At 54.3% G+C, this 24419-nt stretch overlaps 3 protein-coding genes across 10 annotated transcripts; 1 reads left to right on the top strand and 2 right to left on the bottom strand.

The window, feature by feature from the left end:
• The first annotated feature begins 4178 nt into the window (after window positions 1-4178).
• Window positions 4179-7060, top strand: ZFAND2B (zinc finger AN1-type containing 2B). 2 transcript variants are annotated; one of them, XM_081051543.1, is made up of 10 exons: window positions 4179-4259; window positions 4383-4450; window positions 4725-4819; window positions 5032-5163; window positions 5294-5445; window positions 5669-5761; window positions 5841-5901; window positions 5994-6061; window positions 6391-6463; window positions 6659-7060. In XM_081051543.1, the coding sequence occupies exons 2-10, from the start codon at window positions 4396-4398 to the stop codon at window positions 6701-6703; spliced, it is 774 nt and encodes a 257-aa protein (XP_080907669.1). In that variant the 5' UTR covers window positions 4179-4259; window positions 4383-4395; the 3' UTR covers window positions 6704-7060. The 2 variants fall into 2 exon arrangements, with proteins under 2 accessions (XP_080907669.1, XP_080907670.1); XM_081051544.1 differs by having other exon boundaries at window positions 4192-4259; window positions 4380-4450.
• On the bottom strand, window positions 7049-14804 carry ABCB6 (ATP binding cassette subfamily B member 6 (LAN blood group)). 3 transcript variants are annotated; one of them, XM_081051540.1, is made up of 20 exons: window positions 14491-14804; window positions 13930-14125; window positions 13445-13582; window positions 13000-13186; window positions 12704-12805; window positions 12356-12539; window positions 11218-11339; window positions 10630-10739; window positions 10379-10444; window positions 10081-10206; window positions 9853-9929; window positions 9704-9767; window positions 9508-9593; window positions 9242-9299; window positions 8929-9033; window positions 8327-8501; window positions 8103-8215; window positions 7774-7868; window positions 7625-7693; window positions 7049-7440 (listed from the first exon to the last, which is right to left on the bottom strand). In XM_081051540.1, the coding sequence occupies exons 1-20, from the start codon at window positions 14676-14678 to the stop codon at window positions 7344-7346; spliced, it is 2358 nt and encodes a 785-aa protein (XP_080907666.1). In that variant the 5' UTR covers window positions 14679-14804; the 3' UTR covers window positions 7049-7343. The 3 variants fall into 3 exon arrangements, with proteins under 3 accessions (XP_080907666.1, XP_080907667.1, XP_080907668.1); XM_081051541.1 differs by having other exon boundaries at window positions 13930-14044; window positions 14491-14800; XM_081051542.1 differs by having other exon boundaries at window positions 13930-14798.
• Window positions 14805-15125: 321 nt separating this feature from the next.
• On the bottom strand, window positions 15126-24369 carry ATG9A (autophagy related 9A). Of its 5 annotated transcripts, none has more exons than XM_081051786.1 (16): window positions 24196-24369; window positions 23182-23236; window positions 22564-22695; window positions 22403-22446; window positions 21833-21897; window positions 20887-21048; window positions 20562-20703; window positions 19576-20324; window positions 19342-19495; window positions 19060-19239; window positions 18407-18655; window positions 18030-18208; window positions 17804-17921; window positions 16798-17020; window positions 16458-16603; window positions 15126-16199 (listed from the first exon to the last, which is right to left on the bottom strand). In XM_081051786.1, the coding sequence occupies exons 3-16, from the start codon at window positions 22664-22666 to the stop codon at window positions 16194-16196; spliced, it is 2520 nt and encodes an 839-aa protein (XP_080907912.1). In that variant the 5' UTR covers window positions 22667-22695; window positions 23182-23236; window positions 24196-24369; the 3' UTR covers window positions 15126-16193. The 5 variants fall into 5 exon arrangements, with proteins under 5 accessions (XP_080907912.1, XP_080907915.1, XP_080907913.1 ...); XM_081051789.1 differs by having other exon boundaries at window positions 22564-22698; window positions 23181-23236; window positions 24196-24334; XM_081051787.1 differs by lacking the exon at window positions 24196-24369 and adding an exon at window positions 23986-24141.
• Window positions 24370-24419: the final 50 nt, after the last annotated feature.

The following is a 24419-nucleotide window of genomic DNA, read 5'->3' on the forward strand; positions in this document are numbered from 1 at the left end:
AGAAGAAAAAATGTCAAATTATAGCAATTTCATAATTTGAAACCTAACAGAATTAATGCTGGATCTAACAGACATGGAGTCTTGGAATTCACAAACGACAAGCTCTTCAGCAATTGCTCACCCCCCGTGGCAGAAGGCCCTTCGGTGCCCAACTGGATCAAGAGTCTCCTGCACGTCATTAGTCTGACTTCAGGTTGTGACCAGAGATTCTGACAAAGCCGTGAGCCATATCCTGAACTTAATAGGATGACTTATAACCACCTTAAAAGAGACAAAGTGATGGCAGTTAGCCACAGTTTTGTTGGGAGATGTAGACTTTGGGAGGAGGCAAGAGTCAGATAATGTGTGAGCCACAAGACCAATCTATTTTTATGGAGTTCAGTGTCCCAGCAGTCAGAATATTAAAGCTAATAATCTCTTCGTGTCCCTCAGTCAGCATGACCGGATGGTAGTATCGCCGAGGACCATCCCATAGCTTATATTTTGTTACAGGTCCAATGGTATTATGGACACTGGTCTCTTGGTCTCAATTCCCAACTCGCAGGAAAGAATCTGATTGGCCAAATATAGCAGATGCTCCTAGTGCCTGCGCCACATCCGCTGGGCCTGTTTCTGACTTCAGGTGCCACTGTGGACAGTTCCTATGAGCCCAGATGGCTTTCCATCTCAAAGCCCAGCCTCAGCATTTCTGCCTTGGGGCTTTCCCCAAAGCCTCCATAGCTCAGTCAGCTTGCACAGAGGTGCAGATTGGCTGTGCAAGGTGGGCAGAGGCGAGTTGTAAATGAAGCAGCAACTCCTAATTTATAGAAGACAGAAGTCAGCCCAGACTTCTGTCCTTTACAGGGACAATTCTGAGGTGCATTCTATCTGATTCCACCTAGGGTTCCTAGTGGAACTGAGCTCCTATTACCACAGTGGTAACCAGCTCAATAACATTCTATTGGGTTTCCTTCCTTCCCTGTCTCCCTCCCGCCTACTCTTTTACTCTGGCTAGGATTACACCCACATGAATTCCTTGCACCCAAATCTTTGTCTCAGACTGTTTTTGGGTGAACACAAACTTGGATACCCAATATATGGCAGATGACCACTCCCAGACCAATCATCTTGGGCAGGGGCAGAAACATGGCTTCTCAGAGCTTACCCTAGGGTGTGAGGGTTGGTTAAAGAAAGCAGCTGCCAGAATTTCCCTGGTAGGTCCCTTTGACCTACCTGAAGGAGTGGTCAAAGGTGTTCCATACACTAAATGAATGTTTGGTTGAATTTTCACATAGAGGTAGGTCAAAGTGTTTCCTTTCGATAAGGTCAGGGTTTATCTTTACAAAATTGTTCTGAGTACAGACACTCCTCAACTTATGATGGAGTTATGTCCTGAAAAAGTCATCGTAAGTTGAAAATATCATATGCCTTTAACCTACCGAACATCGTAGCTTAGCCTAGCAGGTTTCTATTGAACGTGTATCACTTTTACTTCATTGTAAAGTTGAAAAATCTTAATTCAAGCCATCATAAGTTGGGGACTGTGTGTATTTCATGATTACTCTGACAACAGAATTTCATTTTTTCTGTTTTATCATTAGAGTGACATACTGGAAAGTTATTTTAAAATACGAGGTGTAATCACAAAATACGCTTAATATTTACATTAAAAAATGTATTACAGTAAAAGACACATTGCATTAATCCCCCTCAAAATATTCATCACTTTGAACTTATCCCATAGTTCTTGCCACTTTCTGAAGCAGTTCTGGACGTCCTCGTTTGTGTCTTTAGTTGCCCTGTTGTGGCTGCCTTGATGTCCTGAATTGATTGAAAATGTTTACCTTTCATGGACATTTTGACTTTGGGGAAGAGCAAGAAGTCGCCCAATGCCAGATCCGGTGAATAAGGTAGATGAGGAGACACTGTAATGTTTTTATTTGACAGAACTTGCCATACCAGTAATGTATGACATAGAGTACTGTCATGATGGAGGATGAAGTAAAGACATTCATGAAAGAGGACGTCCAGAACTGCTTCAGAAAGTGGAAAGAAGGATGAGATAAGGGTGTTCCACGTGAGGGGGAGTATTTTGAGGGGGATTAATGGCAATGTGTCTTTTACTGTAATAAATTTTAATATGAACATTCACCGTATTTTGTGATCACACCTCGTATTATCTCATATCTAACCTCTCTACTGAGCTCTCATTAATTCTGAGCATTGTTCCCATTCTGGTTAAAACCATCATCATTTCTTGCCTGGATTACAACACCCTCCTACCTGCTCTCCTTTCTTCCAATCTCATACTTCCTCCAATCTATTCTCCACTCTGAAGCCAGAGCGACTTTCCCAAAATACAAATCTGATCATGCCACTACCTTCCTTAAAGCTGCCTACAGTTTCTCATATTTGTTAAAATTCTCAATACTAATGTGGCCTCCACTACCTGAGGTGATCTGGCCTCGGCTAGCTCTCCAGCTTCACTTCCCTTCTAGCCTGCCTCTTACAGCCTAAGATCCAGATGCCCCAAGCATTTTTAAAGCTCATTTAAAGGCCTTTGTTCCCTCTTATCTCCAAGTCTTTGTCCCTGCTTTTCCTGCACTTGGAATACCATCTCCTTCCACCCCATTCCTTTCTCCCTTGGCCTTCACCCAGCCAACATCTACTTACCCTTCAGGTTTTGCCTCGAATAACACTTGTCAACCCTGTAAGAGGGTACCTGAAATGTACTGCCATATCTGAAATGTACTGCCATATACTGCCCTGTATATCTTGTATTTGCATGTATCATCCATTGACAGGCACGTGGGAGGACATTCAATATATTGTTGAATGAAGGAAGAAAGGAATTGAATGGATTCTCTTGGGTTTTCTGGAACAATTGTCTAAGCCAGCTGGGTGATTTTTCACTTTAGGAGGAGCTGACTCTTTCCCCCAAACATGAGACTCAGGCCTAGCCCATCAAAATATCACATACCCTGACCAGAGGGCCACTGGTCAGAACTTAGCAGGTGATCCAAGTCAAGGCAATCAGGCAGAGCTGAAATTAAGCCATCTGCTTGAGGAACCAGGAAAAATGATTTTAATTTCCGTTGGCCTTAAAGTTGTGAGGATGTAAGAAGCAAACGCAGAACGAAATAGAGCCAAAAGCTGGAGGGGGAGAGGGAAGGGAAAAGCGAGAGCTTGTTTCATCATTTCCAACTGTGGCCTGGGTTATTCCTCCATTTTGGAGGACACTGTTCAACTCTAAGCTTATCCCATCTGTTTACTTGTCCCGATGGCCAACCTTATGGGAAGGTACAGTGTGACCAACCCCAAGCATGAGAGGCCAGGGAGACATGTAAGAAGTGAAATGTGCTGAAGCTGGAAGGTCTCAACCTCTGGCTCCCCGAGGTGAAGCAGGTCATCAATCCAGTGACTTTCATGCGTATTCCAGAAATAGTTAATAAACACTCAGAATATTCTAGGCTTGTGTTTTTCACAGTGGATACTGGATAACCTGGGTCAGAATTCTCCTGGGTGCTTCCTACTTGAATCAGCAGCTCCAGGGCCCAGGAATCTGCATTTAAAGCCAGCTCTGCTGGTGATTCGGGTGACACTGAATCACACAGCTCTGGGCAGTGCGCTAGGTGCTAGGGACCTAACACAGCACCGCGTAGACTTGGTTCCTGACTGCCCAGTATATTTGTGTGCATATGCACAGCTGGTTACAGTAAGATGAAATGGGTGCTAGACTAGAACTGGGGAGCTCCCATAGCCCGTGCGTTTAACTCAGACTGGGGATGGTCAGGGAAGTCTTACAGAAAGGGCATCAAAGCTAAACCTGGAGGAAGCATCTGCAGCTCTGGAGAGAAACCTGTACTTCCAGAGAATGATGGGCGTCGTCCGCTCGTGGAGAGTACGTGCCACGGTGGCCGTGAACGCAATAGCTAGATGTAGAGTGAGAAGCGGGCGAAGGACCACTTGTGAAGACCCCAAACCACCCCAGCCCGCCTTCCCCAAGGTATCTGCCGTCGCCTTCGCAGGCCCTTTCGCCCTACCTGGAGCTACAGCCGCACGCGGGATCGCGGGCAGCCACAGCCACCCACTCGCTCAGGCACAAGCATCCCGGCCCCAGCCTTGCCAAACAAGAACGGGCGGGGCTCGGCTCTGCTGGGGCGCTACCCCAGGCGCCCGGCGACTGCGCGGGACGTGCCCGCCCTGCGGGATGACGTCAGCACGCCCGTGCGCGCCGGGGGAGGAGTGGGAGCTGCGGGCCCGGAGGCGCAGAGGCTCCGGTAAGCCGGGCTGGGCGGGGGGAGGAAGGGGCGGGGCAGGGAGCCCCCACAGGGTGCGAGGCCGCAGTCCAGACCTGGAGCTGGAGCCCCGGAGATGCTCAGCACCGCGTCTTCTCCCAGCAGGCCCTGCCCGGCGATGGAGTTTCCGGACCTCGGGGCTCACTGTTCCGAGCCAAGCTGTCAGCGCTTGGGTGAGGGGCGGAGCGCCAGGGGGCGGGGCCGGGTGGAGAGGGTCTTGGAGCTGCAGATACCGCGCAGGGTGGGCTCCGGAGACTGGAAATGCCGATAGGGGCGGGGCTCGAAGTTGGGGCGGTGTCAAAGGAGGCGTGGCTAAGGGTAGTGCACTAGGGCCGGGTGGTTTGTTGCAAATAGGGCGGTGTTTTCCTTCCCTTGAGTGGAAGGCTTGAGTGACCCGGAACGTCGTCGAGGTCCCGCTGGACCTGCAATCCGACCCACTCCCTGCAGATTTTCTGCCTCTCAAGTGTGACGCCTGCTCGGGCATCTTCTGCGCAGACCATGTGGCCTATGCTCAGCATCACTGTGGATCTGCTTACCAAAAGGTGAGGGGGCGGTCTGAGGGTGATGGGGGGTGAGTGGGGGATGCATGCGGAATCACCGGAATCCTTCCGCCTCCCGTTTCTTCTGCTTTATTGTGTTTCTGAGACTCGGTGCTCCATTGTGTTTATAGAGGGCCTGTCCAGGTTCTTTAAAGACCAGAGATTTGGTTGAACCGGGAGTGGGCCACAGACTAAGCCCTGCTCCTCATCTATAGGATATCCAAGTACCTGTATGCCCACTCTGTAATGTGCCTGTGCCTGTGGCCAGAGGGGAAGCCCCTGACCGCGCTGTGGGGGAGCACATTGACCGAGACTGTCGCTCGGATCCAGCACAGCAAAAACGTAAGGTAAGCATTGGAGGGGTTAGCTGTGATTCAGCTGGGACTATGGATGCCTGGAACCCTGAACAGCTGTTATGGTTGGGTTGGAAAGGGGGTCAGAGTCTCAGCAGTGACAAACCTTCCCACTCTATCTCAGATCTACACCAATAAGTGCGAACGCTCTGGCTGCCGGCAGCGGGAAATGATGAAACTGACCTGTGAACGCTGTGGCCGAAACTTCTGCATCAAGCACCGTCACCCACTGGACCATGATTGCTCTGGGGAGGGGCACCCAACCAGCCAGGCGGGGTAATTTCAGCCAAGTACTCTAACTTGCCTTTGGGACATCCCATCCTCTGGAATTGACTCAGTCCTTAGCACAAGTTGGGAAGCTTGAACCCTATCCCCTTTGGCTAGGGGAGTCTATTTTTCCAGACTGGAGGTACTCCCCTCCTGGCTCTGAGTAAAGCCTAGGAAGAGCATGTAAGCTGACAGCTCTTGGAGGCATGCCAACAGTGTCTCTTTCCTACAGACTTGCTGCCATTTCCAGAGCACAAGGTGTGGCTTCTATAAGCACCATCCCCAGCCCAAGTCGAACCTTGCCTTCCTCTACCTCTCCCAGCAGGTAGGTAGGCCCACCTGTTTCTCCTCTCCCTTTTTCCCCTTTGCATCTCTGACCTCCGCCTCTTGAATGTCTGCCTTAGAGCCACAGCCCAGTCTCCACAGTGGACAGCCCCTCCAGTGATTGCTTTGCAGAATGGCTTGGTGAGTTGGGCAGAGGTTGGAGAGAGAAGAGAGAGAAGCAAACCCATGCAGAGTAAAATCCAAAGCAACTGGTCTTGTTTCTCCTTTTGCAGAGTGAGGATGAGGCTCTGCAGCGAGCCTTGGAACTGTCCTTGGCAGAGACCAAACCCCAGGTTCCAAGGTACCTACTCTTTGGTGAAAGGGTGGGATGTGGGCAAGGGCTCTGTTTGGAAGGAGGTAGGTAGGACCACACCAACCCAATGCAAGATAATAGTTAAGAACTTGGGCTCAAAATTAAGCTTATTAATTATATGACCTTTGACAAGTTCTTTAACCCATTAGGGTCTTAATTTCCTCTGTAAAATGGAACAATACTAATATCTACCTCGTAAGGTTATATAAATAATTGAGATAATACTCAGAAGTGCTTAGCACAGTGATACCTATCAGATCTGATGCTCATATTTTAGATACTATTGTCATCCAACTTAAGCTGTTCCTCCCTCCTAGTTCTCAGGAGGAAGAAGACTTAGCTTTAGCGCAAGCGCTGTCAGCCAGTGAGGCAGAGTACCAACGGCAGCAGGTACGAGGATGGGGTAGAGATGGGTTCCTGCGTTTGGAGGGAGTAAGGAATTGGGGGGTTCTTCCAAATGGTTGAGTTTTGGAATGGTGGTATCCTTTTGTTTTCACTATGACTCTAGCCCAGGCTGAGCTTGGAAGTGAGGTCTGTCCCCTCACTTCCTTGACATCGCACCCTGTTTTCCCCTCCTTGCTCCAGGCCCAAAGCCGCAGCTCGAAGCCATCCAACTGCAACCTGTGCTAGGGCCTTGGGCTTGGGGAGGGAGGCTCAGCGGAGAAGGACTGTGGCCCTAACTTCTGAGGTCTACAGGGAGAGGCGGTCAGGAGCAGCCTAGAGTGAAATGAGGAGTGACATAGAGGCTGCCTCCAGGGAGCAGCAGGAGAAACAGCGTGTGAAACTGAGCCGACAGAAGATCCTGCTGGCCTCTCCCGCTGCATGGGAGAGAGCGGCTGTGAGCTGCTCCCGGGCTGGGCCCTCAGAGGAGGCTAACCAGGCCCCACTGAGCCCCCTACATAATGTTACCCCCTTAAATTGGAGCTGCCCCCATGTGTAGGGCAGAGAAGGGCCTGGAAAGAATAAAGGATATTGGAAGTGAATCAGACATCCAAGTGGTGTGTTTCTTCCTCCTCCAGTCAAGAAGGCTCACGTGACCAAGGGTGGAGGCCACTGCGCTATGCCACTCCACAAAGTCACAGTAAGCCTGGCACAGCTCACAATTTTATTTCCCCCAAAAGTGCTTCACGGAAAGGTCCCTCTCCCTCACTACGGCTAGCACCGCATCCCGAGACCAGGATGAAATATGCCAGGGAAGGGTACATCTTATCTCCCTCTGAGCTACCCTTGGGGAGGGAAGTGGCCACGACTTTTGTCACCATGCCTTAGTCTAGGATTTGGTGTCTTCAGAGACTTCTTCCTGTCCCCGCTGCTGCAGCTGCCACATGTCAGCGTACACCCCACCTCGGGACAACAGAGCCTCGTGCCTGGGGCAAGGAGGGAAGTGTAAGTCCCAACTCTCAGTTTAACCCCAAGAGTCCCTGCTACCAGCCCACAGAGATGACGGGAGTGATGAGGGGCAGCTTCTCCAGAGCCCACTGGGACTTCACAGCGTTTCCTGGGCCCCCCGATTCAGGAGCCCTGCCCTGTTCATCCTCCTGCATCCCTTACCGCCCTCTCTCCACAACGCCGCCATCCTTGATGACGAGGATCTGGTCAGCATTGACCACAGTTGAGAGCCTGAAAAGTCAGAGATCAGTTACTCACCACACACCATCGAAAGGGGGCCCCGCTCGCTGCCTGCTGCCCCGGGTCTGTACCTGTGTGCTACTACGATGGTGGTGCGGTTGGCACACACTTTGGCCAGAGAAGCCTGGATGGCCCTCTCATTGGATGTGTCCAGCGCTGAGGTTGCCTACAGAGAGGATCTGGGTAAAACTGCCCCCGCCACCCAAGTCCCCAGTGGAAGGAGGATGCAAGCCGCTGGCAGAGGCCTTGGGAATCAAAAAGAACCTTGTTTGCGCTTGAGAACTAGAATGTGTTTTGCAGATTCGTGATCTCTTTCCCGGATGTAAAACAATGCCCAGCAGGTATGGCATGGGCTTAAGCAGGGCAGGAAGGAGGGGTAAAGGCTGCCCAGTGCCCTCACCTCATCCAGCAGAATGATGTCGGGGGCCTTGAGGATGGTGCGGGCGATGGCGACACGCTGCTTCTCCCCACCGCTCAGCTTCAGTCCCCGCTCGCCCACCTGCGTCTCGTACCCTGTGGATATCGCCCACCTCCCTCAAATCACATGTGATAAACTTGGTTTCTGTCACCTAATGGGACAGAGGACGGGGAGTAACAAGGCTAAACAGGGCAGGGGAAGCTCACCGTCAGGGAAAGCCATAATGGTATCATGGATGCCTGCAGCCTTAGCGGCGGCCTCCACTTCATCGTTGCCAGCTATGATGCGGCCATAGCGGATGTTGTTGGCAATGGTATCATTGAAGAGGACAGTGTCCTGGGGCACGACTCCAATGTGAGACCGGAGGGAGATCTGGGTCACCTGGGGCCAAAAGACCATATGCTCTGGCTGTGAGATTCTCCACACGCCTCGGCAATAAGATGTGCCGGTGGGAAGCACGTGGGATGAGAGGCCCTGGGTAACAATCCTGCCACCACCACCCCAAATCCTAGCTAGCTGTGTGGGTAAATCACTCAACCTCTCTGAGTCTGTTTCCCCATCAATAAAGAGGAAGTACGTTTGCTCCACCTGCTTCCCTAGATTGCTACAGATCTTTGTACTTGATACAGCACCATACAAATCATTCTCATGACTCCTACTTGTGGAGGTCAGATAGTGCTAAAAAGACTTTTTTGCCCCAGTTTTTTGCAGAAATGACATCTCTTCCTTCTCTCCCTGGATGACCAGCACTCGCCATGCTTTTACACACAGGTCCCTAAAATTACAGTCTTCTCCCAAACAATCTTACCTGTGAAATGTCCTGCCCATCTATTCGGATGCAGCCAGAGCTGATGTCATAGAAGCGAAACAGCAGACGCAGAATTGTGCTCTTCCCTGCTCCAGAGGGGCCCACCTGGTGCATTAGAAACAGAGGGAAAACATTCTCAGGCCCGTTGGCTTTGAAGGCTTTCTCTTTCCAATGTCCACGGAGGCTGCCCCCTTCACTCTTGTGACCCATCCTGACAGGGCTCTCTGATTCCACAGCCTGGATCACAAGCTGCCATGGGCACTGGAATGAGGGAGCTTGAGGAGGTTGGGCAAGTGGCTGGGTCTTCTCTCACCAGGGCCAGGGTCTGTCCAGGCATCACAGTGAAGGACACATCCTGCAGGGTCTCCCGCCTACAAGGGAGTGGCACGGTCAGCAGGCCCACTGCACCCCTAGGGCCCCCTCCCATCACCAGAACTACTAGTAGGCCCCACCCGTCCCCTGCTTGGGCTCTCTTCCCAGGTAGTGGTGGCTAAGAAGCAGGGATGAGGGGCAGCAAGGCAGTGTGTAAATGGACAGTGGGAAAGGGGGCTGTGGGATGGCAAAAGAGGAGGGGCTCACCCATCGGTGTAGCTGAAATGCACATTCTCAAACTCAATCCGGCCCCTCTGAAAGTGAAGGGGCCCTGCTCCAGGAAGGTCCTTCACCTAGGAGAGTACCACCAACACGTGCCACCATTACAGGCCTGGTATTCTCCAGACACAGACACACTGTGCAGGTCCCGCTCCCAAAACCCCACTCCTCTCTCTTCACTCACTTCTGTCTCTTCTTTCAGCAGGTCAAACATGTTCTCCATGTCGATAAAGTTGGTCTGGATCATCCTGCAACAAGAGTGCTGGTTGGAGCTCCTCTGAGGAGCTAGGGAAATAATGCACCTGGACAGGTGAGGGCCAGCGATCAGGTTACCTATAGTAGGAGCCAAACCAGTTGAGGGGCATGTACAGCTGGATGATGTAGGTGCCAAAGAGCACGAAGTCCCCAACCTGTGGCGATCCAGGGAAGAGGACCGAGTCACAGGAGGCCTGCGGGCTGTCACCCTGCCCAGGTCCTGTCATCTGTCCACTTCCCACCCAGGAGCCTCCTGGCCCATAGGCCTCAGGCCCCTCTTCCCCATCCCCAGAACAATTCCATTACCTGTAGCTTCTGCTCACTAACAAAGTATGCACAAAGCAGGGAGCCAGCAAGGAGCCCAAGTCCAATCACCGTATTTTGGGTCTGATTTAGTAAAGCCAGCGAAGCACTTGACTTCCACTCCAAATCCTGTGGCAATAATGTGGGAGGGAAGACCGTCACATATGCACTGTCCATCACCAAGTGCAAACCTCGGCCCAGTAACCTTCAACCTCACAGCCCAAATTTTACTCCTCTGGGCGCTGGCAATTCCCCAAGACCAGGCCATTGCTCTCAGTAGGCCTCAAATTAGCCTCCTCACCTGATATTTGATGATGGCTTCTTGATAGCGTTCCACTTCATAACGCTCTGCGTTGTAATACTTCACCTGATGAATGCAAAGCACCACCGTCTGGCAGGCCCACAGCACCCAGGTCGTTGCCTCTAGACCCTCAGCCCTCCTTCCTCATTTTAAACAGCGCACCCCCCCAGCTCCTTGGCAGCCCCGGGGGTCCCAGGCACACTCCTCCACAGCTCTGGGCCTCACACCACTGCCACGGAGGACTCTGTTACCGTCTCAAAGTTTAGCAAAGAGTCCACGGCTCGTGCCCGAGTAGCATTCTCCTGGGTGTTCATAGCACGTCGGAACTTTGTTCTCCACTCAGTGACCAAGATGGTCAGGGCTACAGAATGACAGGAGGGTAATGGAGAGGAAGAGATCAAGACATCACTCCCAACAGCAGAGACCACGTTTCTATCTGCAACCCACCCCCTACATACTAACCCTGCACTACAGCCCAGGGACCCAGATTCTGAAGAGAGCACCCTAAGCTCCCTGAGGGAAGGGGCTGTGCCAAGGTATCTTTGTAGCACATACAAAGCCTCATCTGTGAAAATGCTTTTGGTGAACAAATGCAGGCAAGCTGCATCCTTGACCCACATCCAGTGAGCACCTAATGTGACCAGGATGCCCCACCCAGCCCCCCACCCAGATGGAGCTAAGGTTCCCTTGGCAAAGGAGCATGCCCATCGACCATATTTGGGGAGCAGCAGGAGCCCATTCAAGTCCGCTAATCTCTAGCCTCCCAAACTGGGTCACTCAATTAGGGGCAGGGCGCATGCCCAAGGGAGGTGCTGGAGAGTTCAGGGAGCGGCACTCACTGAGGTAAAGACTCATGCACAAGAACACAATGAGGCCAAACCAGGCGTTGAAGAACATGCTGAAGTAGATGATGCCAATGATGATGTCCGCCAGCGTGGGCATAATGTTGAACACCAGGTAGCTAGAAGGGCAAGCCAAGTGACAGAAACGATTAGGGGCTCAGAACCAGCAACCCTACCGCTAGGAGTTTCAGTGCGGTGTTTTGTTTTCAACAGCAACAGACTGGAATCAGGCTAAATGCCCCTTAGGAGGTGTATGGCTCAATGAAACACAGCATGCTCTGGGTCAATTACAGTGAATGAGGGAGACCTGCATGCTCGGATGAGAATACATCTCCGTAATTTGTGTGTGTGTGTGTGTGTTATTTCTTTCCCCTTTCTTCTGCCTCTCCCGCTCCCACTCCGGTTCAAGCCGTTGTTTCTCAGTCTAGTTGTGTAGGAAACAGCTCCCTGGCCCAGGCTGGTATTATGAGACTTGTGCTCCCCCCGGCTGAGGCAGTCAGTCGCCAGTTGTCAGTAGGCCACTCACAGCAGCTCACGATGGCTGCTGACCACTCACGCAGGCCGCCAGCAGCTCATGGTGGTGCACACAGCAGCCCACTGCAGCGCACACCAACCTTTGGCTGCTCAAGGCAGCACAGCTCCAGGGAGAGCTGTTGTTCAGAGAGCTGTTGTTCACAATCTTAGCTGTAGAGGGTGCAGATCACTGGCCCATGTGGGAATCGAACCGGTGACCTCAGTGTTAGGAGCAGGCGCTCCAACCACGTGAGCCACCGGGTCGGCCCCTCCATAACAGTTTGTTAATAACCAACACCTATGTCATGATACCATTAGTTTTACCTGCACAATACTCCATTAGTTCTGAGAGTCTGCATACATATTTGTAAAAATACAAAGAAGCAGAACTCAACATACTGAATGGAATGGGAACCACTGGAGAACTGAGTGGAATTCAAAAGAGATTTGCTCTCGGGTCTACTCTACATCATTATGAGAGCATATGTACATTAATCTTACAATTAGGAAATAAAAAGAGTGGAGGGGCAGCTCCTCAAGCTGGGTCTGTTCTCCAAACAGCCCCTCTATCCCTGCTTCTCCAGCCCTACCCTCCTACACTCCCTTTCCACGGGCTTGGCACCTGAGCAGCCCGGTGACACTGGACGTGCCCCGGTCCACGATCCGCAGCACCTCCCCTGTGCGGCGCCCCAGGTGCCAGCGCAGTGAGAGATCATGCAGGTGGGAGAAGAGGCGCAGCTCCACCTGCCGCGACGTGAACTGCTGTACCCTGATCCACAGAAACGTGCGCAGGTTGCTCACGAAGCCTGGGGGGAGCCAGGAACAGTTTCAGTAGGGCTGAAGGGTTCAATGTCATTAGCCCTGCACCAAGATGTGAAAGGTCTGAGAACACCAAAGGGCCTGGGGGAGGAGACTATCAGAGGAGGGAGAGGGGCAGTGCCCACCCGGGTGAAAGCAGAGTCCCTCATACCTGTACTGCCAGTGCCACCGCCCTGGAGGAACTTGAGAAAGACATAGGTGGTAACAGTCCAGGCTAGGGAGTGCCAAGGTGCCTTCTCGGTCAGTAAGTTTACTATGGAGAAAACAAGTCACAGCCCACTTATGGCCCGTAGGACTCTTCAGGAGAGACTGCCCCAGGCACCAGCCATAGCTTCTTTCTAACCACCCAGCTCCGAACTCTGTCCCACTGGTCTAAGTTAGGGTCCCCCCATCCACCAGGCCAATGAAGGATCACAGCACTGAGCTGTTACTCCTTCTCCCCCTCACCTATGTCCCTATAGAAGATGGGGACCAACACATTCAGTCCCCGGTCCAACCCCATGAGCCCTAGGCAGATGAACACAACAAACTGCAGAGCTGGACTCCCCCGAGGCCATAGGTAGCCACTCAGTAGGCGAAGCTTCCGGCCAAAGTCTCGCCAGGTAGATTGTGGTGGTCCCTCTGTTGACTGAACCTAGGATGGCGAAACACATAGGTGAAGGGACTCAGAAATAAAAAAGAAGTGTACTAGCCAGAAACCTTCTAGGGAAAATGTATGTGATTACAGCTTCCAGGTATCTTAGACTCACAAGTGACCCCTGATGGGGGCAGAAAGGCTAACAGGGCACACGATCTGAGATTTGGAAAAGAGGCAGTTCATTTTAGTGGGAAAAAATGACAACGGAATGAAATTAAGACAGACCATAAGGTTCAGAAATTGAAGTTTATTTACCTGGCTCCTCTCTATGTCTTGATCCTCTTCATTGACCCGCAAGGTGTAGGACTGGGGACGAAGTCCAGGGGCCCAGAGCCCCAGGACAAAAAGCCCTCCAGAGACCACATACCGCAGCACCCACAGACTAAACTGAACCTAGAATGAAACATATGTAGGGAGAGTATCAGCCAGGGCCAAATCCCACTGTTACGATCTACAACAGGGCTGGGGACTGGTGTAGGGCACATGCCCAGGTCCTCCTCAGGGGCCCAACATCTAATGGACTGGAAAAAAAAAATCCACAATGACTCAGCACAGACAATCCACAATGACTCAGCACTGACACGCCCCACCAGCTGGGTATCAGCTCCCAGTCAGTACCTATCCCTCCCTTCTTTCCTTTCTTAGAGTCACCCCAAAGCATGGAGCCAGTATGACCAAGCAGGACATCCTTCTTCCCACCCCGCCACCCACGCTTCCCTTCTTCCCATGAGGTCCCTCACCTGCTGGCCCAAGTCAGCCCTTGCCCACCACCACAGTGGGCTGTTCCAAGATACCAGGGCCAAGTTCTCCGCGGCAAACGCCAGAGTCCAGAGGAGCAGGAGACACGGGCTGTGACTGAACTTGATCCAGGCGCCCATTGCTAGCTTCTGCCGTGCCTGGCTCCGTTCCACGACAAGCAGCCCCAAGCCACAGGCGCTGGCCAGAGTCCCGAGTACAGAAGCCAGCAGTAGGTAACCTGGCAGCGGGGCCCCTTGGGCAGTGCCCAAACGGCCAATCAGGCCGGCTAGGGGCAGCGCCACCTGAAGTGTGGCCAGAAGCAGCTGCAGCCCGTAGGGAGCGACACGAGGACCGGCCCCCCAAGACAGCGCATCGATACCACCAGGCCGCTCCCGACGCTTGCAGGGAAGGACCAGCACCAAAGCCAGAGCCCCCAAGGCAAACAGTATCGAGGGCACGAGCGTGAAGAAGAAGCAGGGACTCAGGCCACCCTTCGCCCAGGCCGGACCCACGGGCCCTTCGGCCTCGCAGTAGTTGCCCACAGTTACCATGGCAATGCGTACCCGCCGGTCGAGGCTGCGGGGACTGCGGGACGGGAGAACCGGACCAGCCTCTCGGGTCGAGGCGCGGATGCCGGGGTGCCTGGGGTCATGGAGCCGCGGGGCTGTAAGCTGCAAGGGTCGCGGCCAGGGACGCACGTGGAACCGGCCACACCGCCCACTCGCTTCGCGCACGCGCCGCCGCCACGCATTCACGCAGGGCACGTACGCCGTCCCCGCCCGTCCGCCCCTCGATCGCGGCCGGGGACCCTCCAGCCGAGTCCGGGCCCGGAGGAATGTTCCGAGTGGAGCCGCAGCTGTCCGCAGCAGCCCCGCCCACCGAGGCCGCGCGCAGCGTCCCCGTATTGGGCAAAAGTCGTCGGAGGGGCGGGGTGAAATGATGCAAGCGGAGAAGGCAAAATAGATCGGCGGAATCGGCTTGGTCACGTGCTCAGAGCGGGAAATCTGACCGTCCTGCAGACCTTGACCTCCAAGGAACCGTGGGTCAGAAACGGCCAGCTAGCTCGGTATATCGAGCGACCTCAGAGGCCCACTTTCCTACAGGGCCCGGCCCCGTCCCCAGCTACCTGGAGGCATCACACGCCCCACCCCCGCCGCTGGTTCCCAGAACCCTAGCCGCGCGAGACAATGAGGCTGCGACCCGGTCAAAGGCCCTTCTTTATTAAGGGTTATCAAGCTGCACACGGTTTCCACTCCGTTCCGCTGTGAGTTCCGGGAGCGCGATTCACCATCCACCCGCTGCGGACCAGAGCTGGGTGAGGGGTGGGTCGGTGGGTAGGAGCTGGGTCCCAGCATGCAATGCGGCAGCCCAAAGCCTCGGGCAAAGCCGTCTGGTCGCCCCTCCATCCCCCTCTAGGGGACAGTGGGAGGTAGGCCAGAGCTCTCTTGCTGGGAAGTCCACAGCCGAGGGCACACTCCAGCTCTGTCCCTTGTGCAGGTGGTGGGAGGTACAATAAGCAGCAATGGGGGCCAGGAAGACCTCAGTCTCCCAGGGGCCCATCCTAAAAGTTGGAGAGGGCAGCAAAGAATTTCCATTCTGCTCCTGCTATTTAGAAACCTTCCTTTTTAGTGTCAAGAGATAGCGTGAGAGGAGCTGAGAACTAGGGCCTCCACGCCAATGCAAAGCAAAAGCTGAAAAGAAGGGGAGCAAGCGAACAGAATGGGAGCAAGCAGCACACATGCCAGTGATGTGCAGGAAAGAGAGAGGTAAGCAGGCTGCAGCACTGGGAGAGAACTGGGGGTGAGGTAAGGGCCACAGCCGGAGCTGCTCATCTGCTCAGGGTTGGGGGAAGGAGGCTGCAGAGGTTGAGGGTCCAGGCCCAACCTCCCCACTCCACAGTTGGCACAGGTTCTCCCTGGTTGGCAGCTTCTGTGGTGGGCAGTCCTTTGGAGACTTGCAGGGGTGGGTGCAAAGGTGGCAGTACTGGGGCTGGGCTGGGGACCAGTTTCTAGCACCACACTCTGAGCCAAGGAGGTTCCTAGGGATGAGGCTACAGTCCTGTGTGCCCTGGTTCCTAGGCCCCCAATTTCTCTCCTGGGGCTGTGGCAAGCCCAGTATTGGCACCTCCCTTGGCCAGGCACGGACACACAAACACCACACGCGTGGAGCCAGGCAACACTCAGAGAAGCCCTCCATGGCGAGCGGATGGGATGGCAGGGCAACAGTGGCCTCCATCCTGGGGCATAGGGACCTTCCTCAGCCTTGTCTATACCTGTGGAGAGAAAATGGTTGGTAGTGAAGACAGTCTTCAGCTATCTGCTTATCCAATAGAAGCCTGGAGACAAAGGAAAAGAGAAGCTTGATTCTTGGGGAGGTAAGCAAAGGAAAAATCAAGCCCTGGATTTCAGAGGTGAGGGAAGAAAGGGGATGCAGTATCTCTGCATGAGAGGCATCCTTCTCATGGGAAGCTTTGCCCTCAGCCTAGAAGTTACTACTTCTGGCAGTTGTTCTTGGGTCTCAGAGCCCTTACCTTGTGCACCTGAGGGGGAAGCTCATCTTCCGAGCCCTCTTCGGGCACGGGCTCTGGGTGCCTTGATGCTGACTGCCCATCTTCAGCCCAACCTCCAAGAGGCAGCCGAGAGAAGTGAGAGGGAGCCCGGGGCACTGTGCCAGGATCTGAGACACACGTAAACATACTCTTAGAATCACTACAAACAAGAAGGAGCAAAAGGGTTCTGGGGCTGTCCGGAGTGGGGTGGGGAGGGGTTAGTCTCCTGGGCCTGGTCCCTCTGATCTCTCTCTTCCCCACGATGCCCCAAAAGAACCGCCCTTCCCTGAAGGCTGTGTCCTCCTGTACTCCCACTGGATACCTGTGATGCCCCCGTAGCGCCTCTGGAAGCCGCCCTGCAGGGCAGTGGTCTCAGGTGCTCCAGGCCGGGGTGCAGCACAAGGATAGCTGGCAGAGCGGGGGATCGGTTGGGGGGCCCGGGCACCCTCTCCCCCCTCTTCAGGGGCACTCTCCCCACTCTCATCACTCTCCCGGCGGTGCCACACATGCCGCTCTGGTTCGGCCTGGGCCTGCTGCTTGTGAAGCTGAGAAGTGGGGGGCCCATTAGTTGAGAACAGAAGGCTATCTGTCTGAAACAGCAGCCCCCCACTGCGGTCTCAGCCAGTTCCCATTTATACTATCTCACCTAGAATCACTGACCCCAAATACCTATTGCGTTAATAGTGTGTAACATACATATGATCTTTTACAGGTTAAATTCTCAGCAGACCCCTGGAACAAGCCTGTGCATAGGTTGTCAGGGCACTCACTGTAACCTAGTCATTTGATTCAAGAACAATCTGCAGATCTAAGTGCCAAGCACTCTTTCAGGCGCTTGGGATATAGCAGTGAACAAAACAGACAAATATCCCAGCCTTTGTGGGGCTTATACCTGAAAGGAGGGTGGGGAGAGGCTAGGCAGTAAACAAATACGAAAAAAAATACAGTATGTCAGATGGTGTTAAATGCTATGGAGAAAAATGGAGCAGGGAGATTCAGGACGGTGGGCAAGGGAGGCTTTTATTCCAGGTGGTCAGTGTTGGTCTCATGGAAAAGGTCAGAGCAAAAACCTGAGAAGGAAGGAGCCATATGGATGTCTCAGGGAAGGGGATTCTTGGCAGGGGAAACCACGAGTGTGTAAAGGCCCTGGGTGAGAATAAGGCTGGCTAAAAGGAAAGGAGGTGTATGTGGGAATGGAGATTGCAGAGCAAGTCAATGGCAGAGCAGAGATTTGAACCTATGTCTTGCTTCTCCACGTCTAAAACCCTCTATTCTATTTTTCAACTGCCACCTTGGTTCTATGGCCCTGCCTCTTGCTGCCCACTCACCTGGTGCATATAGAGGGCATGCAGGCTCATTTCGGTGGATGCATATTCCGACAGCACTAAGCTCTGCAGCTGTCCTTCCCACACGCTGCTCCCGGAGCTGGCTGTCCTGGCATCCACCCTGTCCCCCCAGCACAGACAGATAGCAGTCATCAACATTTCTGAGACCCACACAAGTTGCTGGGCACTACACTGCCATGCCCTCCCATCTTGGCCCCCCTCTACTCACCCGGAGCCTGTCATGGTGCTGGGAGCCCGGCCCGTAGGAACCTGACCAGGTTGCAGAGGGGAGAAGGAACGCAGAGCAGAGGCGACTTCAGCCCTGTGCCTGGAGCCCTGCAGGTCTCTGGGCAGTGGGGCACCCCGGCAGGATGAGCCAGCTACCACATTTGCAATAAGGCTCAGTGGCTATGAAAGAAAGTAGAACTCTCAGGGCATGAGGGAGGCCTCTGGGGCCCCCAGTATTCTGCATGTCAGCACCCAATGGCACAGACTGAACAGAAAGAAGAAAAACTAGAGGGTAGGCGCTTCCACCCCATGCCGACGACTCAGCTCCAGGTCCTGGAGTCCACTCTGCCCATCATTTCCCAGTCCCCAGCAACACACCTCAGACTCAGATTGCAAGGACTGGATGGACGTAAAGAGGGCATTTTCAGGGAGCAGACCCCCTTGGGCAAGGCCAGCAGCTCCTCCGTCTCGCTGAACCTGCTCCTTGAGGAAGCCTAGGAAGGCCGTGCTCTCACGTGGTGGCTGCCAGCCAGGGTTGGTGATGGCAAAGTGCATGAGTGACAGCTCTGTCTTCCCGTCTTCGGCTTGCTGGTACACTGAGGCCTCGGTCTGCCCAGCGGACAGCCACTGCACAAAGGAGGCTGCAGTGAGCAGGACTACCCTCGGACAGGAGTCCCTTTTGTACCTTGCCTGCTTGGGGGCATTTTTGCCCCGGGAGGACAGACACTGCCATGCACTGCTGTATCTTGTCCAACGGCCCATTGTCCACCCCAGGAGTGGCCACATGCTGGACTAATTGCTTGGCTTGTGCCTTTCTCAAGGGAGCTGGGCCAAGGGTGCAAATTCAGGGCTAAAATCCAGCCCAGGCTCCTGTTTATCAAGCAGTGTGTGCCCTGGTGCAGGGCTGCCCAGAAGCAGGGCAGCCTATTTGTGATTTGTTACTCAGAAGGGGTGCCTTTATGCGGTTTGCTCAAAGCCACTGTATGTGCCAGCACCGCCTGTCGCCACCTGCCCCCGTCCTCACCCAGTACCTGGGGATGCCCATGCTGGCGAACATCCATCTGGGCAAAGGAGCAGGTATCTCCGACACCAATGACCTCCACGGTGAAATTGCGGAAGAAGTCTATGATCTCCAGGGCGCGTGGGCGCAGGCAGAAGATGAGGATGAGGGGTGTGACAATAGGGCTCAGCAACTCCTCCAAGATGAACACCTAAAAGGGGGGACTGAGGTCACAAGAGAGCGGGAGGGACCCTGCACTCACCACCGAGCCATCAGCCAGTTTCTAGCAGGCCCTAACTCCAACTCCACTCACTGCCTTGTACTGGAAGAGCTGGGCAAACTCGTCCCGGGTCTGCGAGCGGTGGGCATTACCCTGCCAGTGGTCAGGCATGTAGTGGATATGGGCAAGGATCACGCGGAGCAGCTGCTCAGGGCAAAACACCATGTGCTGGTCCGGGATGAAGGACCTGTGAGATCAGGGTCACGGTGAGACGTCAGCCTTTCTCGGAGCGCTAGTCCGCTCGCTCCCACCTGCTGCCCTGCCCACCTGCACACAGTCACGGTGACCCCCAGGAGTGTGACGGTGGTGAGGACGTGTTCCACAGCCAACACGTCTTCGTCATAGATGGTGAGGGCGATGAGCACAGCTAGGATGGAGCCAGCGAAGAAGGCGCCGTTCTTGGCCAGCAGTGTCAGCAGAGGTGACAAGAAGCAATTCATGTACTTGGAGGCAGGCTTGTAGCCGCGGCTGAGGCGAGACTGCAGCTCGTGCTCCAGCTCATTGAAGTGGCGGAGATAGCAGCGGCCATACAGGGACCAGCAACGCGCTCCCAGGGCCCCCGGCTCCCGCTTCAGCACCTCGGCATAGCTGAAGAAGGCATAGAGGATCTGCCAGATGAGGATGAGGGGGCACAGCAGGAAATTGGCAATGCCAATCCACAGGATACGGTTGCTGAGGCGCTGGGCCAGCTCTAGCCGTTGCCCCCCGCGTTTGTACTCAGCCTTGAGGCTCCATTCATTGAGAAACAGAGACCCAGGTCCCCAGAATAGGATCAGCTCGAAGTTGTACTTGAGACCCCGGGTGAAGAAGACGGCCTCCCCAAGGCCTGGCAGGCGGAAGCGCAGGGGCAGGAGGGATTTGTTAACCAGCGCCACCATGTAGTTCTGGAAACGCAGGATGCGGTGGTAGATATCCAGTTCTGTCAGCTCGCGCTTGTGGATGCAGATCTGGTGCTCTTTCTGGGTCTGCACGATCCGAGCCTGCACTTCCTGCCACGTGCAGTATGGAAGGGCAGACTGCGGGGTGGGGAAGGGACACGGTATGAAAGGTGGGGTTGTTACCTCGCCCCCGTGCCCTGCATTAGTTGTGAGGCTCGGGTCCTGTGCTTAGCTGAATGGAGCCCTTAAACAGGTCCTCCCTGACCTGCCAATGATGCCTGAGCATGCCTGATGTCCAGGAACACACCCAACCCTTCCCAAGCTGTAGGAGAAGTTTTGGGCTGTGGTGCTAACTGCCCAAATTTCCAGTCTCACCATGGGGATGCGCAGCGCATGCAGGTAGAAGGAGTGGATCTCCCAATAGCAGCAAATGTTATAGATGAACTTGATAAGCCGGTGGACCCAGAAGACACCAGCGATGACCAGGATGGTGATGAGGGAGCCATTTTCCTGAATTCTGATGGGGAAAAAAGAAGAGGAGGAGGAGTGCCCTTAAGGAGTCTTGGCAGACATGCTGCTCTCATGAAGGATTTGGTGAGGCTGAGCCTGAGTCTGTGTTCTAGGGAATGTGCCTCGCACTCCATTCCCCACCTGCTAGCAGAACCATAGACTCTTGTGCCCTCTGACCTGGAGCCCTTACCTGGCACTACAGACTTGGGCAGGCAAAAAGGCATCTGGCAGAGTAACCTTGACAGGCTCTGTAGGGTGAAGACTGTGGTTCACCATCTTATTGGCAAATAGGATGTCGTAGTCCACACAGCTGACGAGGAAGGTGGTAAAGGCAACCACAAAGAGGAACTGCCTGGCGAGTTGGGAAGAGGGGGTGCAGTCAGAGAGGCACCAGGGAAATAACATGGGAAACAGAGGGGTCTAGAAGCAGCAGAACAAGATTAGGGAGCCACCTCTGGGAAATGGAGGGGCTGGAGCCCCTGTGGGGCTCTCTGTACTGCTCAGCCCCACAGGACTGTCTCGGGCACAAACCTGCTCCTATGTTTGCTCTTAGCCTCAGGCCCCACAGAATCAGTCTGCTTTCCTAGCCTCATAGTAATTTCTGCCATGGCTTACTGGACTCCTTCAAAAGTCTTAGGATTATTGTCTCTGGTCCCCAATCCCCAATTTCCTTTTGAGATGGTAGTTAGAAGCCCTTTAGGGGTTTGAACTCTTTTTTTATTGAGGGAGGATTTCCCAACCCCCATCCCCTTGGCAAGGCCTTATGGCTCCTTCCTCTAAGGAGGCTCTCTGCCCAGCAGCAGGCCTAATGTGCAACCAAGGCAGAACAGAGACACTTTTCGCAAGTAAGTGGCTTGCATCTCTGACTGAACCATGCCCATTCCACTGGAGCACTGATGAAATGATCAAGTCTGAGTTCTCTTTGTGGTAAAGACAGGACTTGGAAAGCTTTACTTATACAAGAGATTAAAAAGGTGAAGGCTGTAAATTTTGGTGCCATACCCAGTCCCAGAACTACAAAGGTTTGTAGAATTTTGAGCCTAGGACTGAGTTGTATTGGCAGGTAGGGCCAGGGGTGGGCTCAAGGAGAGGAAAGACTGAGATTCACCAAATTACCCATCCCTTTTTATACTTACATGAGCTCAAAGATCTCCCCAATGAGCATACAAGTGAAGCCATTCTTCTGGTGTAGATTATAAACGTGTAATTCTTAAGAAAAAGTGGTTGGTAGAGATAGCAATTAAGAGTACTTGGGTGTCACATACCTGAGTTTAAGTCCTGGCTCTATGACTTTCTAGCCGTGTGACTTTGGCCAAGTTATCCTCGCTAAGCTTTTGTCTGTGGTGTTATACTGGGAATAATAGCATCTGTCTCATAGGATTATTAGGTCTAAGAAAATATTTAACATAGCTGACATAAAATGAGTCAAAAGACATTAATTATTATGGTTATTAGCATCTCATCAAAAAGGAGGAGCGCCCTTAGAACGGTTCCCTATAAATTAACACCACAAAGTGAAAAACACACAGCTCTTGGTAAATATGGGGTATCATTATTTATAATAATCATTATTTCCCAACGTCTTTCAGCCTCAGGAAGAGTTCCATCCCCCTCCAGGGATAAACGCACCCCAACTTCCTATTAGGAGCCTGGCTTAGAGAGGGCCTAAAGGTCCCACAGCTCCAACATGGAGACACAAAGGATATTCGAGAGAAGAAGAGGTCAAGGTTTTCAATGTGGTGCCAAGGTGCTGTGGGGCACAGGAGCAGAGATGTCAGAGCCCTGAAGGAACATAAGCCCCTTGCTCCCTCTTCCTCCGCCAACTCTCCCCGATGCCCCCACTCTGGCTTCATGGTGAAGAACTCACACTTGCTCCCCTCAGGGACATGCACCAATAGGTCCTCTTCTCCTGGGGGTGAATCGCTGTAGGAGGCCTCTAGGCGCTGGTATTCAGTGTCAAACTGCGCCATCACCACCGCCCCCTGTCCGCCTTATCCACCTGCCAGTAACGAGGAAGAAAAGACCCAGGGTCCGCCTGCAGTGCTGCTTGTCTACTGCCCTGCCTACTAGACCGGGACTGAGAAAGAATCCTTGGGCTTGGTCTCTACTCCCAGTCTTCTTGGCTCAAAGGCAGAGGAGGAGTAATGACAAGAGAGCAGCAAGCTCAGGGCTTGGGAGCCCTCAACTGACTAATAAGGTCAGTCATTCCCAGAGCCTTTACTGAGTGTCGACTGAGGCCTTGCTGGCCTGAAGCCAGACTCTAGCCCTTTGGGGTACGACCCGAGCCCAGCGCGCCCCAGGGTCGATGGTCCCCAGGCCGAGGGCTCGGCTCCCAACAGCGGACAACCTGGCGCTGGTTTTATTTTCTTTTCAGTGGAGAGGAGGGGCCCTCCCCCTGCCCTCCTGGAAAAACCCGGGTCTCCTAAGAGACTAGCCTTTGGAAGCACTTTGTAAACAAAGGTTTGAAATCAGCACATGGCCTTACCAGCTCCATGGACAGTGTCTGCTCCACGCCAACCCTGGAGGCTCTGGCTCTGCAGCTGCCGGAAGAGAAGGTGTCAGGCCCCAGAGAGGGGCGAGGGGGGATAGAAAGAGACCCAACCCTCCCGCCCCCATGCCTACCCCCTCCTAAGAAGAGGCCAAACGTGGGACGAGGGGGCGGCGGTGGGAAGAGGCACCCTGTCCGCCTAGGGCTGCCGCACTTGCTCTGCTAGCACTACACAGGGCCACCCGTTCAGCTGGAGGATCCCAACGAGTGGCTTACTGAAGACGACTCAGTACGGGCGGGCGAGGTCAGCAGGCCCCTCTGCGCTGCCTCCCCATTGCTCTCCGTCAGCCTCACAAATTGGGCTGCTCAGGGTCCACAGATCCCCAACCCCAAACCTTTACCGAAGAGGACCTTTCTGGTTAACCCCTTCCCCGGCGTCTCTAGCACTGGAGGCCTAGCGGGCGGCACCGCTAAGGAGCTGCTGGGTGGGAGGTCCTGCCTGGGGCAGTGGAGACCCGGCCCCTGGGCGACCTGTGTGCCCCCGAGGTCCCTGGAGCCGGGCACGATCCAGGTGGAACCCACCCAGTCCGTGCGGACCGTGGGGCCGGGGAGTCCGGTCCCACCTGGCCCCAGCGGGATTCCCTGGCTGAGTGCGAGCCCTGGGTCCAAAGGAGCTGACCACTCCCTCCCTCCCTCACCGGGGCACTGTGGACCCAGGGCCCATGGAGCCCCGGCAGGCCGGCCTGGGCTCAGGGGTTCCCCCGGACGTGGGAAGAACGGAGCCAGTCCCACAGCAGATACCTCGGGTGGGCTGGGTTGCCTCCCCACACCCAGCCGCTACGACACGAGCCCAGCGCGCCCCAGGGTCGACCGTCCCCAGGCCGAGGGCTCGGATCCCAACAGCGGACAACCTCGCGCGCGGCCCCGACGTCCGCGCGCACGCGCGTCCCCGCTATCAAAACATTTCGGCTGCGCGCATCCGCCCCGCCCGCGGCGCCCCCTCCCCGTTACCCGCTGCAAGCTCTCTTAAGGCTCCGCGGTCGCCCTTGGTCAGGCCCCGGACGGGTTCTGAGATACCAGTAACCGGTCTCGCCTCAGGAACCGTGATCTGGGTGATTCCAGGGCCTCGGAAGGCTCAGTTGGGCTCGGCCAGACCCAGAGCGCTAGGCCCACTGTCTGCCACTCACTGTCACCCGCAGCCAGCCTGACCAATAACCGTGGGGGGTGGAGACACA

Source organism: Rhinolophus hipposideros (assembly GCF_964194185.1).
Source record: "Rhinolophus hipposideros genome assembly, chromosome: 6".
Lineage (NCBI taxonomy): Eukaryota > Metazoa > Chordata > Mammalia > Chiroptera > Rhinolophidae > Rhinolophus > Rhinolophus hipposideros.

Bases quoted from the DNA above. Each gene is read 5' to 3' on its own strand.
- ZFAND2B (XM_081051543.1), top strand. From the start codon at position 4,396: ATGGAGTTTCCGGACCTCGGGGCTCACTGTTCCGAGCCAAGCTGTCAG. The intron at 4,451-4,724 runs GTGAGGGGCGGA...CACTCCCTGCAG, and splicing joins GCCAAGCTGTCAGCGCTTGG to ATTTTCTGCCTCTCAAGTGT. The intron at 4,820-5,031 runs GTGAGGGGGCGG...CCTCATCTATAG, and splicing joins GTGGATCTGCTTACCAAAAG to GATATCCAAGTACCTGTATG.
- ABCB6 (XM_081051542.1), bottom strand. From the start codon at position 14,478: ATGGTAACTGTGGGCAACTACTGCGAGGCCGAAGGGCCCGTGGGTCCG. The intron at 9,768-9,852 runs GTAACCTGATCG...CTCTTGTTGCAG, and splicing joins TGGTTTGGCTCCTACTATAG to GATGATCCAGACCAACTTTA. The intron at 9,034-9,241 runs GTGAGAGAAGAC...CTAATGCACCAG, and splicing joins CTGGACAGACCCTGGCCCTG to GTGGGCCCCTCTGGAGCAGG.
- ATG9A (XM_081051786.1), bottom strand. From the start codon at position 22,666: ATGGCGCAGTTTGACACTGAATACCAGCGCCTAGAGGCCTCCTACAGC. The intron at 18,656-19,059 runs GTACTGGGTGAG...TCCTTTGTGCAG, and splicing joins GCCAGCATGGGCATCCCCAG to TGGCTGTCCGCTGGGCAGAC. The intron at 17,922-18,029 runs GTGAGTAGAGGG...CTGGGGGGACAG, and splicing joins AGCACCATGACAGGCTCCGG to GGTGGATGCCAGGACAGCCA.